Source organism: Uloborus diversus, chromosome 5 (assembly GCF_026930045.1).
Source record: "Uloborus diversus isolate 005 chromosome 5, Udiv.v.3.1, whole genome shotgun sequence".
In the NCBI taxonomy this organism is placed as follows: domain Eukaryota; kingdom Metazoa; phylum Arthropoda; class Arachnida; order Araneae; family Uloboridae; genus Uloborus; species Uloborus diversus.
In genome coordinates, this window is record NC_072735.1 from 119634055 (window position 1) to 119648249 (window position 14195).

The following is a 14195-nucleotide window of genomic DNA, read 5'->3' on the forward strand; positions in this document are numbered from 1 at the left end:
TCTTATATCGTCGCCCCGGAGCAATAGCAATATATCTTAGTTTTATTCTTGGGATTAGATATCTTACTGTTGCTCTGAGGCGACGATATATATTTCGTTTGAAATAAACAATAAATTCTTTTAGGCATACATCAGAATAACTAAATCTCTTCAATTGACTTTTCTGATCTTTTATATGTGCTTTAGTATATGTACTTTGCTTCAGCGTAATCTTCTTTTATGCAAGGATATAATATCGCAAACAATATATTTTTTTTTCACTTTTCTAAATATTTCCCATGTGAGTCTGAGTTTAGAGTTACGTCTGGATGTGGGTTAGTTGTTTCAATTTCTATATGAAATGTTGTTTCCATCAATCGAAAGCAGAAATATGAATAACATATAATAATACATAATTTTACATTTTGTACGGTAACAAAATTCTACTTACGTTATTCAACAACTTTGTCATAGTTATGTTTATGATTTCTATTAGAAATGTTTAATTTTAAGTTTAATGTATATCTGCAGAAAAATTTGGTCCGAAAACCATTTTTAAACAGCACTTATTTTTCTGTCTAATTGTTGGGAGACTCCTCGATTTCATTCTGACCATTTTTTATCTGCGAGATTGTACACATAGGTACAGAAACTAACTCAATGCGTTTACATACGGACTTTATTCATGTCTGCCATCCACACTACAACGCGCAGAGTTGCGCTTCTAGTGAAACAAAAAAGCAGTCGACTACCTGTCAACAGAAGGTATTATTTTATCTGGCGCCACCTGCCAGATAAATTTCTTTACATCAAAATTTACATAAATGACGATAAATAAAGAATTGAATAATTAAAAATAGAAAACAGTTCAAAGTTCTTTTGTGATCAGTTTCACAACACTCCCACCTTTTTGATTTGCTTGAATCAAAAATTAAATAATGCTATTGTTAAAACGGGAGCACACTTCTAACGGGTACAATTTTCGTACAGGACGGGTCAATGTACCATTTTGGGTTTTTACTTTAACAACTCTTACCCTTCCATCTCTTCCAGTATACAGTTCTTGAATACGCGCGATTGGCCAGTTAATTCGTTTGAGATTTTCGCTTCCAACCAATACAATGTCCCCTAATTTCAGCTCACAGTGAGTTTGTCCATGTCTCTGCACTAGTTGTCCGAGATACTCCTTGCGGAAACGACTTCGAAGTTGTTCCCGCAACTCTTGGCAAAAGCGTTGGCGTACTAAAAGTTTATCTCGGTCTAACAGGTCCAAATCTGGGGTTCCTGAAAATTTAATGTCCTGTATAAACATAGAAGGTGTTAAAGGCGTTAAATCCTCCGTGTCGTTCGAGACATATGTTAGAGGACGACAGTTCATTACCGACTCCACGTCACATAGGAGAATAAGTAATTCCTCATAGGTTACGGATGCTTGTCCCAAAACTCGCACTAATAATTCCTTAGTGGTACGAACTAGACGCTCCCACCATCCGCCCCACCACGCAGCTGTGGGCGGAATAAAATTCCAAGTGATGGGGCTTAACGTTTCCAGCGATATCACCTTTTTCCATTCTATTTTTCTCAGCAATCTTGACGCTCCAACAAAATTAGTCCCATTGTCGGTGTACACAACAGACGGACGACCTCTTCGGGCTATGAAACGCCGAAGCGCTTGTATGAAGGTCTCTGTGCTTATGGATGACACCAACTCTAAATGTACGCATCGGTATACCGCACACGTAAACAATACTATCCAAGTCTTAGTTTTATTCCAGAGGATAAGCGGACCGCATAAATCTATTCCGGTGACTTCAAAGGCGAAAGCATCACGAACTCTGTCCAATGGTAACTGAATGGATCCAGTAGTTGGAGGTTTTGCAGCAAATCTTTTACATCGAACACAGTTCTTAACAATTGATCGGATTATGCGCCTAGCACCTATTATCCAAAATTCTTCTCTCATTATAACAGTCAATGCTTGAGTTCCAGCATGTGAATATTTCAAGTGATAGTCTCTCACAAAACAGTTCACTATGTAGTGCTTCGATGGCAACAAAATAGGATACCGGAATTCATAGGAATCTTCTCTTTCGACGATTCGTGTTCTTACTCTTCTTAAACCACTTTGATCTCTTATGGTCAAAATGCCGCCAATAGAGTCTCCCATTTCCGGAAAACTTTCCGTCTGAACAAGAGCAAGAAGCGCGATTTTAGATTCTTTTATTTCGGAATCTAGCAAGAAAGGTTCTCGAATTACCGTTACTTTTTGACAATTTTTAATGAATCTTTTTACCCAACTTAAAACTGGTATCATTTTTGAAAATTTAGAAAACTTCTCGTACCATTTAACTCTATCACTTTCTACTACGGCACTGAGATTTAAACATATGCCTTTCTTGCGTTCTGCAAAAACTAAAGTTTCACTTGCTTTAACCTCAGATTTTGGCCAATTATCTTTAGGACTTTTAAGACAAACAGGCCCACTCCACCAATCTGATTTAGAATACTGAAGAGGCAAACAACCGCGTGAAGGTAAATCTGCGAAGTTTAAATGACTTGAAATATGTGACCACTGATTTGTGTTTGTAACTGAGCAAATTTCCCTAACACGATTACCCACAAAAGTTCCCCACGCGTCATTTCTTTGTATCCAAAATAATGCTGTGCTGGAATCTGTCCAAAAATATTTAGCTACATGTAATGCGAGTGCTTCCGACACGTATTTAGAAAGGCGCACACCTAAAACACATGACATAAGCTCTAGACGCGGAATAGTAATTCCTTTTAATGGAGTAACTCTTGACTTGGCTGCTACAAACCTAACAAATATTTCCCCTTCACTCTCAGACCTCAAAAAAATTACCGTTGCATATGCATGCTGGCTAGCATCACAAAATATATGAAGTGACCAGGTACTTCGATCTCCGAACCCTATACGTCGCGGTATTCGCAAATCATTCAGAATTTTCAGTTGATTATACCATTTTAAAAATTTGTTTCTAGTAATACCGGGTAAAGGGGCATCCCAGTCCACTTTCATCTCCCAAATTTCCTGTAGTAACAACTTCGCTTGCAATAAAACAGGTGTCAAAAATCCCAAGGGATCAAAAATTGATTGCGTTAAAGACAAAACCTCCCTTTTAGTCACTTTCTCTGAAACCGCTACGTTCTCAATTTTTACGTGAAGATTATCTAACTTTCTGTCCCACATAATTCCTAAAACTAGAACGGGATTCTCTGCCGGGGAATCTGCGCTCAAATATTCTGGCGCCAATTCAATATCTTTCTCTGCTGGACCATATGTCCACATTCGCAAGTCCATTCGAGCTTCAGCTAAAATTTCAGTAGAGGATTTTACAAAATCCACGAGATCCTTTTCATTATCTACTGAAGTCACGCAATTATCAATGTAAAATGCTCTGTCTAATTTTCGTGCAATATCGTTTTGATCAGGCGGTACTTTCGACAAATGGAAGGAAATAACCACCCCCAGTAAAAATGGGCTCGGCCTTACCCCGAACACGACTCTTGTGCGACGAAGAACCTTCAACTTGCCTTTCTCCCACCATAAAAATCTCAAAAAGTCCCTATCTTCTTTCCTCAACTCAATCTGCAAAAATGCACGCCGAATATCGGACGTAACACCAATACTTTTCTCTCTAAAACCCAACAAAATAGATGGAATTTCTTCGATTAAATTTGGGCCTTTAACCAAGCAATCATTAAGGGATGGTGATCTATTAACTTTGCATGACGCGTCAAAAACGGGTCTTATCTTAGTCGTAACACTACTAGGTTTAAAGACTGGGTGATGAGGTAAATAATGCCCTTTAAAATGCAATTCATTATTTGGTACCGCTTCGACTACACCCTCTTCTAACCACTGTTTAAAAATGTTATCATATTCCTCATATTTTCTCAAAGATTTAAGTCTATGGGTGACATTGAACAATCTCTTTTCGGCTATATGACGATTTGAGGGCAATTCTACATTGCATCCCAGCCAAGGTAATCCCACACTATAACGACCCTCCTCGTTTCTCGAGAGAGAATTCAGAAATTGCTCACGTGCTATTTTTTCCTCTAAAGAATTATTTAAATTGAGATTAGCATCCAAAATTCCGATGGTTTCTAAGCTCCAAAGATCAGAAATCTTGAAATCCTGTATTGCTAAATTCGTACAAAAGGCAGAAGCATTTTTCCCTTTATGAAAATCATCTGATACACCGCAAACTGTCCAGCCCAATTTTGTACAAATAGCGGTTAAACCTCCTTTCAATTGCTTAACTCGCCCGGTAAGAATTTTCCCGTAAATGTCACTACCTATGAGCATTTCTATTTTAGGACAATTTTCACCTAAATCCGACAACCAAATCCGATTTCGCTTTAATTGTTTCAATATCGGACCCTTTGGTACCCGAGGTATATCCCCACAAATTACCTTCTGATCCAAGAATTCAAATTCTAAATTTGGATACCTATACGAGCTGACCGAGCACAATTTTGCTCTGTATTTGTTATGCAACTTTGGTTCAGTTTTAGTACCCCCAAATAAAGTAAGAGCTACATTTTCTTTTGACACAACGGGTAATTCTAGCTCTATGGCTAATGATTCCAAAATGTATGATTTTTGGGAACCACAATCTAAAAGGGCTCTTATTTCTTTACACTCCTTAACTCCTGCTACTTTTACCCACAAAGTCATTAGAGCTACCTCCGGGGTACAAGTTTGCCCGACTGTAGTTGTATGCAATATTTCAGCTACCGTCTTTTCCTCTATTGCCTGAATTGGTTTATTCAACTCTGGGCATAAAATATTTAAATGCGCTTTACCGCAAGAAAAACATTTAATAAACTGTTTACAAAATTTTGCTATATGATTTGGCTCTAAACATTTTAGACAACATTTCTTTTCTTTAACTTTAGCTATCCTTTCATTCAGAGATAATGCACGTGCCCCATAACAATTTTTACAATCATGCATTTTATCACAAAAAAGACAAGCTCGATCCTTAGTGCTAAGAAAACTTGAAGCAGTGGAAATGTGAGCTTGTTTCTGAAACTTAAATTTTCCTTTCAACTCACGATTTCCGTCTTTATGACTAAAATTATCTAACCCACTGCGAGCCAGTTTTAGCCTCTCTTCACCCTCCACTTCAGCTTTCAAAAATTTCATCAAATTGGAAAGGCGAGAAACATCAACCCCTTCAGGCTCGTTAAAGAGCGAACTTCTTTGCCACGCTTTCAAAACATCCTCGGTAAGACATGATTCCACCATCGGAAACAACCAAGCTGTATTTTCGTGCGACTTTAAACCTAAAGATTTCAAGGCTCTCAAATGAGCTTCAATTTTATCATAGAGTTTATCGAGTGATAATTTATCCTTACTATTTGCTTTAACATTAGAAACAATTAACTTAATCAACTCTCTGACATATACTTCTACTAATAGTTCCGGTTTTCCGAAACGTTCTTTCAAAGCTGAAACAGCTTTATCATAATTCTCGGAAGTAACTGGATAACTTTCAATAAACTCTCTAGCTCGAGAACCGAATTTCATACACTGAATTAAATAGGCAAATTTGTCACTCTCATACAAATCAGGGTCACTGTGAGTTTTTTCAAATTGGGACCAGAACGGCAACCAATTTATAAATTCCCCGTCAAACTTTTTTAATTCAATTTTCGGAAGTCTATATTGTTTAATCCTATTCAAGGAAATGTCAGCACTATCGGCTGACCTCGATTCTAATTTAACTTGTTCAGGATTTTGAAATTTCTCATTTACTTGTCGAGACAAAGTTATGAATTCATCAGAATACATTTCACACTGCTCTATTTCTTTATTAACATCTTCCTCTAAAGTATTCTCATCAGAAACCAACAAATCAAGAATTTGATTATCAAGTGTTCTAAGTTCTAACTGTACGTTTGTTAACTTAGTAATTTTATCTCGTACTACATCTGAGGAAAATTCTTCCTCACTTAACTCTACTTTTACGACATTCGCAGTTTTCGTAAAAGAAGTTCTTAAACCAGTACGTTTAACCCTCAATGCTTTTAATTTTAAAGATTCCATTTTTAGCATTCAAAGTTACGTTAATTTGCAAAACAATGTCGACATTACAGAATTACAAACTATTACAACTGCTAAAAATTTACTTTAAGAAACTTGAAAATTCCGAACATTTATCAAAATACAAAAGTATCGGAAAACATCGACAAATACTTAAACACTTCTAAAAATACCTCAAAATTCCTATAATCCTGTCGCGGACGCCACTAATTGTTGGGAGACTCCTCGATTTCATTCTGACCATTTTTTATCTGCGAGATTGTACACATAGGTACAAGAACTAACTCAATGCGTTTACATACGGACTTTATTGATGTCTGCTATCCACACTACAACGCGCAGAGTTGCGCTTCCAGTGAAACAAAAAAGCAGTCGACTACCTGTCAACAGAAGGTATTATTTTATCTGGCGCCACCTGCCAGATAAATTTCTTTACATCAAAATTTACATAAATGACGATAAAAAAAGAATTGAATAATTAAAAATAGAAAACAGTTCAAAGTTCTTTTGTGATCAGTTTCACAACACTGATAAAGCAAACAACGTGTTCCATTTAAGAATGGCATTTTTATTGTGCAATGCTATTTTGGTCCGTCCAATGCAACTTAGTTTCTTTAAGCTACGAACCTATTTTTATCTACTTTAACTTTCTGATTTAAAAGACAAGTTAAATAAACTGAAAACATGCGAAATTTGCAAGTAGAATACTACGGAGCTATATATTTTAAATATTTCGCTTACTTTACATCTTACTGGACATCAAGAAAAAAATTTAATTTGAATATTTATCCAAAATCCAATTCTTGTTGTTATGACTTTACGAATTTTAACCTAAGTAATTCTCAAAAGCCATTGTTCTTCTAGATTTTGTTTTAAATTTTGATATTAAAATAAAGTTTTTCTAAATTCTTGTTCGGATTTTAGTAAATATTTCTAAAAGAATTAGGTATCACACAAAAAGATTCTTTGATAAAAACTTAAAATTATTTTTATAAATCATATAGAACTCTTTGCAATAATTTTAGAGAGTAATAAAATATTTAATTAACTGAGTAAATAATTAAAGGAAGGGAAATACCCAAAAGCTCTTATTGGAAATGGATAAAAGAGTTTTAAAATCGTGAAATTATTTGACTTCAAAATAAGACATAAAGGTTTTCGAAGAAAATAAAAGAATGGCTAATGTTACAAAATTTTTAAGTAGCAAATACAAAGCTAGATTTAAAAAAAAATGCTTAACAAATTGGCATTAAATCACGGAAAATGCAAGCAGCTGTTTGGTAATGTTGTGAATCTAATTGTTCAAAATATTTCTAAGCATGATTAGAAGCCAGTTAGCGTCTTTTAGCATCAATAATATGAGATATTTGATATTTTCCGTAGTTATGTTTTTACAGCTTTAGTTCAATCAAAACTCGTTTTAAGTATGATGCACCAAATGTTATACCTCTAAACGTAGGTATCTGTAAATTTGAAATGTTAAAATGGGTGACTTTTGAATGGTTTTGAATGGGCATTTGGTTGCCCGAAGCAATATAAAATGTAATAAGAATATTAAAACGAAAAGTAATATTTACAGCCTTTGTTTTCGGCATGCTTAATTTTAATTTTTTTTTTGTGATAAATTTGTTTATAGTTTAAACAATTACGATACCATTTATGGTTTACGACAATTATTATTTTTTAATATTATAAATACCTTAAAGCAAATTTTTTAAGGAAACAAAAAACTTCATGCTGTGTTTTACATCCTTTGTTTTTCACACTGCACCCTTTGAATAATATATTTGCTTAAAAACTTTCTCAAAAGATAAAATGTTAATTGAATGGAAAAAGGACTTAAGCTCTCCTCTGGTTCAGTTTCGAAACTAATTACGTTCTTTCTAAAGTTATTCCTTAAGGTTTTTACTTGTCTGAAAAAAAGGAGATGAATTGATGTGTCGGTGCACGTTAGAAGTTCACCTAGTGGTGAGTAAAAGAAGTATTTTTTTTTCGTTTAGTTATTATTAGATCCTATAAAGAACTGAAGAAGAACATTTACCAGAAAAATTGCAAGAAAAAAAAAACAACATATGATGTATAGATAAAGACATTATATTATATGGTGATAAAGAGGCAGTGTAGTTAATAAAAAAATAGCTATGTGAGATGAGAATGAAGAAAAAAGTTAACGTAAGAAGGACACAAAATGAATGCGTCCTCCAGACTTTTCAAAGTTTCCAATGTGTTATGAGGAAAATATATGGATGAAAAAGAAACTTAAATATCAATTATGCTTTTTTTAATATTTTTCTTTCTTCTTTTTCTTAAATTTTCATCCAAGCATTAAATATTACTCGTATGTTGTATGAAAAAAGAATAAAAAGTTCCTCTTTCAGCTATGTTTTTTTTTACATTCTTTCAAAACCTTGTTGTTGAAATCAAGTTAAAACTTTTTGGTAACTAACTACTCTCAATAATTAGGCATTTCAGCAAACTGTTCCTCGGAAATGTCCTTGAATGAATGCAAATGAAATGAGTGCAGAAAAGTTTCTTTCGCTTCGACTTTGAATAATTCAAAGGATGGAAAACCTTTTACAAAATAGTTAATGGGCATAAAAAATAAATCAGCGGTATTTTTCTTCTAGCTGTATGCAAAAAAAAAAAAAGCTGAACACTTTTATTAATCATCATAAGTAAATCACTTGGAACTAGTGTTTTGTCAGAAGACTTTTTTTTTCTTAAATTCTTATTAATATTTTTTTTTTTAATTTATAACCTTATGTTATGTTTTGAAATTAATGTTCTACATTTAGCTCATATTTTTGCATCTTTATTTTATGAAAAGGAGTAGAGAGGTGTGGTGAAATTTATAATTGAAAACCTTGTCGTGAATACTAAAGGCTTGAAAAACGTAAAACTGAAAAGCATTTGTAATCGTACAGAGTCCAATTTAATCCGAAAAGGTCTAGCAGGAATAGATATATGCAAATGAACTAGGGCAGTGGTTACCATCCTTTTTTTTTTTGCTTATACCAAGATGAATCTAGCGAGGCAGAACGCATCTTAATAAAATATATATAAATCTGTTTAGACAACGCTGTAGAAAAAAAAAATGTTACTTTACGTACTTGCTTATTTTATTCATTTGAAGTTTTCAACTGTTTTTTCGAAACGAATTTCTGACTATTAGATGTCAAATTGGCAATAATCATTTCTAATAACGAATGAAGATTAATTGTTTGAGTTAGAAAGACTCTAAAATTATCTTTTTCGCTTTTTTACCATTGAACATATCATTGCTCTACGTAGATCAGTTTCGCGGGACGTATATTATCCACCGGCAGTAGGTTGATCGCTACTGAACTAGAGTAAAATATTTAAATTTCATAGTTCATATATTTCTTAGTTATTATTTCATTCTCAGTGCAGTAGAGTTTATTCTTCAATTTTTCATTAGACAGCAAATGTACTATAAGTAAGTAGTATACTGCCGTGAAATGCGCAAAAGTCGTACCTGCAGCAGAGTTCAATATGAGAAACTGCCGTTTAAAGTTTTGTGTCTCCATGCATTTGATTCAAATTTTTTTTTAAATATTCTCAGTGCACAGTCATAACTCAATTTGATAAAAAGTGCAGATACGACCTTTGTGCTTAGTACGGCAGTATATGTCTTTCGTTTACTCATTGCAAACGAATTTCGTTTTTAATGCGTTCAATTTTCAGATACTTTAGCTTTTGCTTACATGTTTTGAATTTCTAACTAAAGATTCACAATTGCGAAGTGTGGCAATTATTTTTATGTAACTTTTTTTTTTAATATACGATTTTCACATTTTTTTTTTCATGAACATATTTACCAATATGATCGCTTATTCGACTGATGGCGATACTTCAAAATTTAAAGAAAAAATCAGTTTAAGAGATTCGCTAGAAAGTTTTGGAAGGAAATCACTTTAAATCTTCTTCCTTGAAACATATGTTTACATTATTGAACGTTTTCCTTGTCTAGTCCTCCAAAATATTAGGGAAAGTGCTAATGGTTAATGCAATGCAATCTTTCCCATCAAATTAAAAGTTTTGCTACGAAATGATAGAAAATAGGGGGGGGGGGGGCGATTACTGGAAAATGATGGTTGAAGGAGGAAAACGATGGTCAACTGGAAATTTTACATAAATAGCAGCAAAATGGTGTGAAAAGCATGACTTTTTTTAAAACCAAGTAGTTATTAAAGGAAAGCTCAAGTTAGATTTAAAGAGTTGCCCATCGCTAAAAAAATGTTTTTTTTTGGGAACGTCTTTTTATTTAAAAGAGCTGAAACTTGATTTAAGACTCTAAAATATCTTTTTCGCTTTTGATCATTGAACAAATCAACGCTCCACGTGGATCAGCTTCACGGGCCGTATATTATCCGGCGGCAATAGGTCCCCACTGAACTAAGGTAAAATATTTAAATTTCATATTTCATACATATCTTAATCATTATTTCATTCTCAGTGCAGACTATAGATTTAAAGAGTTGCTCATTGCTAAGAAAATGTTTTTTTGGGAGCGCCTTTTTATTTAAAAGAGCTAAAACTTGATTTTATGTATTTAGCCATTTCAACCAAATGCACAATAATAAAATCCTTTTACCTAATTGCTTATTAAGTTTTTGTTACTCGAGCATATGTAAAATTTTACCCTTAACAGGGGAGGTGCGGTCTCACAGACCGCTCAAAACTTCATCCGATTACCCCTATTTCATTTTCAGTCAGATTGAATATTTTTTCCCAATAGCTTTTTGTTTTGCCACCGTGAACACCCCCCTTGCTTATCAATTTCTTTTGGCAAGTGCATCTAGTTTAAATTTAATTGCATTCTTAGAAACGGTCTGTGAGACCGAACCTGCCCTTCAGTGTTACAATTTTCTGCCGTAGTAGACATGGCTCTTCACGTCAGAAACCGCGGATATAGGTTCATTTAATCTTCTCCGCGTTATGTGGAAGGGATGTAAAATATTCTAGATGAGGTTGAGAGTTGTTTGAAATGCTCACAAACGTTACGCAATGATGTTCTAGGGACATAACGGCTGAGTTATTCCTCGAAATGCGACGCGAAATACTAACAGTTAAAGGGCTGTCAAAAATTTCCCGTAACGTGATATAACCAATTTTCTGATACTAAAATCTTTTGTATATATTAAAGAACTAAAATGAAATCATTAATAAATAATAGATTCGTTTTTATTACGAGTAGATAGTTATTTACTTCAGCATATGATTTTTTCGAAGAATCTTTCGCAAAATTTCCTTAGAAAAGGTATATTTCAATTAAAAGTTCAAAAATATTTTTTCTCCTTGCGAAGAAAAGTTCAAAAAACATATAAGGGAAATTAGAGGAATGTATCATAATTACACGATTTTTTAAAAATTTGCAAATAGAGCGATCTCTGAGACAGCACGTCCCCTATTACGTCCTACTTTTTCACCTCCCTTATTAGGGGTTAATCTCAATGATGGAATACTTTAAAAAAAGCTTAACACTGTAAGCAGTTCTTACAGGGATATTAGGGGATTATTGTTAGTCCTTGTTCTACAATTTGTTTTGTTTTTTGTATCGTTAATCTCCCAGGACCCATATTTGTATTTTTAAAAAGTCTATAAATCGTCATATACAGAGCACAATACCACATTCTTTACTCTGCCTTTCTTTTTGTTTCCGCTGTCATCAGTACACGTTCTTGATGAAAATAAGTACACAGTCAAAATATAAGAACATTTGAGATGAAAATTAGCTATTTATTGTAAGGAACATGTGATTTGAAATTCTATACAACTATGGCCGATGGCTAGGTATATGGTAAAAGAGTTCACACATTTTACAAATATTATTAAAAATATCATATGTGCTTACTGTACTGCAAAAAAGTGTGAACGATATTAAATTTAACATAATGCTGCTATTTATTTATTTTATTTTTTTAATTAAGAAAAACCGTATTGAGGAATCAGCAAAAATAAAAACAGAAATATTCCAATATTTTCTTAGAGTTCGATCTAGAAATTTCCTTAACTTTTTGACAAAAAAGTGACATTTTTAATTGCTTTGATAATCTGAGTACTTCTTGTTAGACACAAAATGGATATTCTGGGGAAATTAAAAAAGCTTTAACAAAAATGAAAGAAAATATTTCACAATAATTGCTGTAACCCTTTTTTGATAACGCATGTACATTAACAGAATATTTTAGCTATCTTAAAAAAAATATCACGTTTTAACTTTGATTCAATAGTAAAAAAAAGTGAAACGTAAAATATCGTGAAAAACGAAAAAAAAAAACGTAAAATAACGTGAAAAACAAAAGAAAAAAAAATGTAAAATAACATTAAAAACGAAAAAAAAAAAAACTTTGGGGGGGGGGGGGAAATGAAGAAAACTTTTAAAACTACAAATGTGTTGCAAGTTGCCAGACGAAGTATTCCTTACTTTTCAACTTCTGTTATAGTTCGTCATATTTTGCCGAAATTTGCAGAAAGTCGTCTCAGACCTTAATTCCGGAAAGAATGCTGCTAATGCAAGGAATTTTCTTTCATTTGTTACTTTCTCCACTGAATGCTGTTACGTTTATTTGTAACTATTTATAACTACAGATGAATATCAAATACCTTCTGAGTGTGATAGTTTTACCAGGTTTTATTGTTAATGAGCATAATTATTTATCCAAACACCCAATATTATCAAGTACATTTTGCTAGACCGCTAATTAGAATATTATGCAACAATACTTCAAATTGGATTCTAACTCTTAGTAAACGTCAAGAATACTTATCGAAAATAATTCCCAAGCTTTAGACGGAAAATTAATTGTCTCTAATGTGAAGACAGAATTGCGTATATCTAACTCTCCTTATCTGGGGAATTGAAATATGATTAATTATAAAATTCTATGACTCATGCCTTACCCAGTCTTTGGCATGCACACGAAGAGCAGAAACGGACATTGTGTATGATGGTATTGATTTATTACGTCATTAAATAATCAAGTAAATAATATCACTTACTAATTAATTTATGGTAATTCTTTTCTCTCCCATTAATTTTCAACTGTAACGATTGTAGAAACAAGTATTGTATGTACATAATGACACAAAACCAAAATTGATATGTGTCTTTTGTTATTTTGTATTTATGTATATCCATATTGTACAGCTACTTTTAAACAAAAATACATTGTGCTATTTTATTAGTCTCTCTCTCTCTACACACACACACACACACACACACACACACACACACACAAATTTTTGGATCTTAGAGTGGGAATAATTCCCAACCAGACAGAACCACATACACGTTATTTATTCATTTATTTTTTCATAGTTTTAAACATTTCTTAGATATTTATGCAAGATCTAATGACAAAAAAAGCACAAATGAAAAATATTAAGCCAACTATAAATAATTGTATTCATCAAAAAGTGATTTGATATGCAATAAATGCTTTTCACCGAGACGCTGAGCTTTACGTTTCTTAACAATTTGGCCGCAAATGAGGTCGATTCATTCACCTTTCAGATGCTTTATTTCATTCCTTTCATAGATTTCCACTAATTGTTTATTTTTGAGCAAGTTCATTTTATACCAAACGAAAATCAATAAATTACTTCAGATAACACAAAGGAAAACAATCGGAACAGAAACGACATTTCCTCCCCATTAAAATTATTTTTCCAAAAGAATTCTTAAGTTGTGTTCCGTGCTTTTATCTTAACATGCATTATTTCAAGAGCTTAAAAGATTGTTATAATTTCATATGATAATAGCAAAAGCATATGTAGCAGTGATCATTGTTTCTGCAAATTTTAATTACAAAATGTACGTAAAAGATATAGTAGCATGAACCTTAAAAAAATGTCACAGTCGGATTGTTTTTTTAAATCGAATGTAAAGGTTTCAGTATCTCGCGTAAAATTTAGAGAATTTTCTACTTTCAAATCAATAAATGTATGTTAATATAATCGTATCGGTAATTGATTGAATTTAATAACAATTTAGTTTCTTAATATAAAAGGAATTAGAAAGATTCAGTACATAAATTTTGGTTAAAAATTTAAATTATAAAAGATTGATATTTATTTGTAATTAAAATGTAAAATTAGAAAATAATCAATATTTTTC

The 14195-nt window shown here is 32.8% G+C and overlaps 1 protein-coding gene across 1 annotated transcript in view; it reads right to left on the reverse strand.

Annotated features, from left to right (window-relative positions):
* The window catches only part of LOC129223104 (uncharacterized), a 28717-nt gene extending 22659 nt beyond the window's left edge, over nt 1-6058 (reverse strand). The window contains exon 1 of the mRNA XM_054857671.1: nt 985-6058. Coding sequence (XP_054713646.1) covers nt 985-6058 — 5074 coding nt within the window. The remainder of the gene's footprint in view (nt 1-984) is intronic.
* Nucleotides 6059-14195: the final 8137 nt, after the last annotated feature.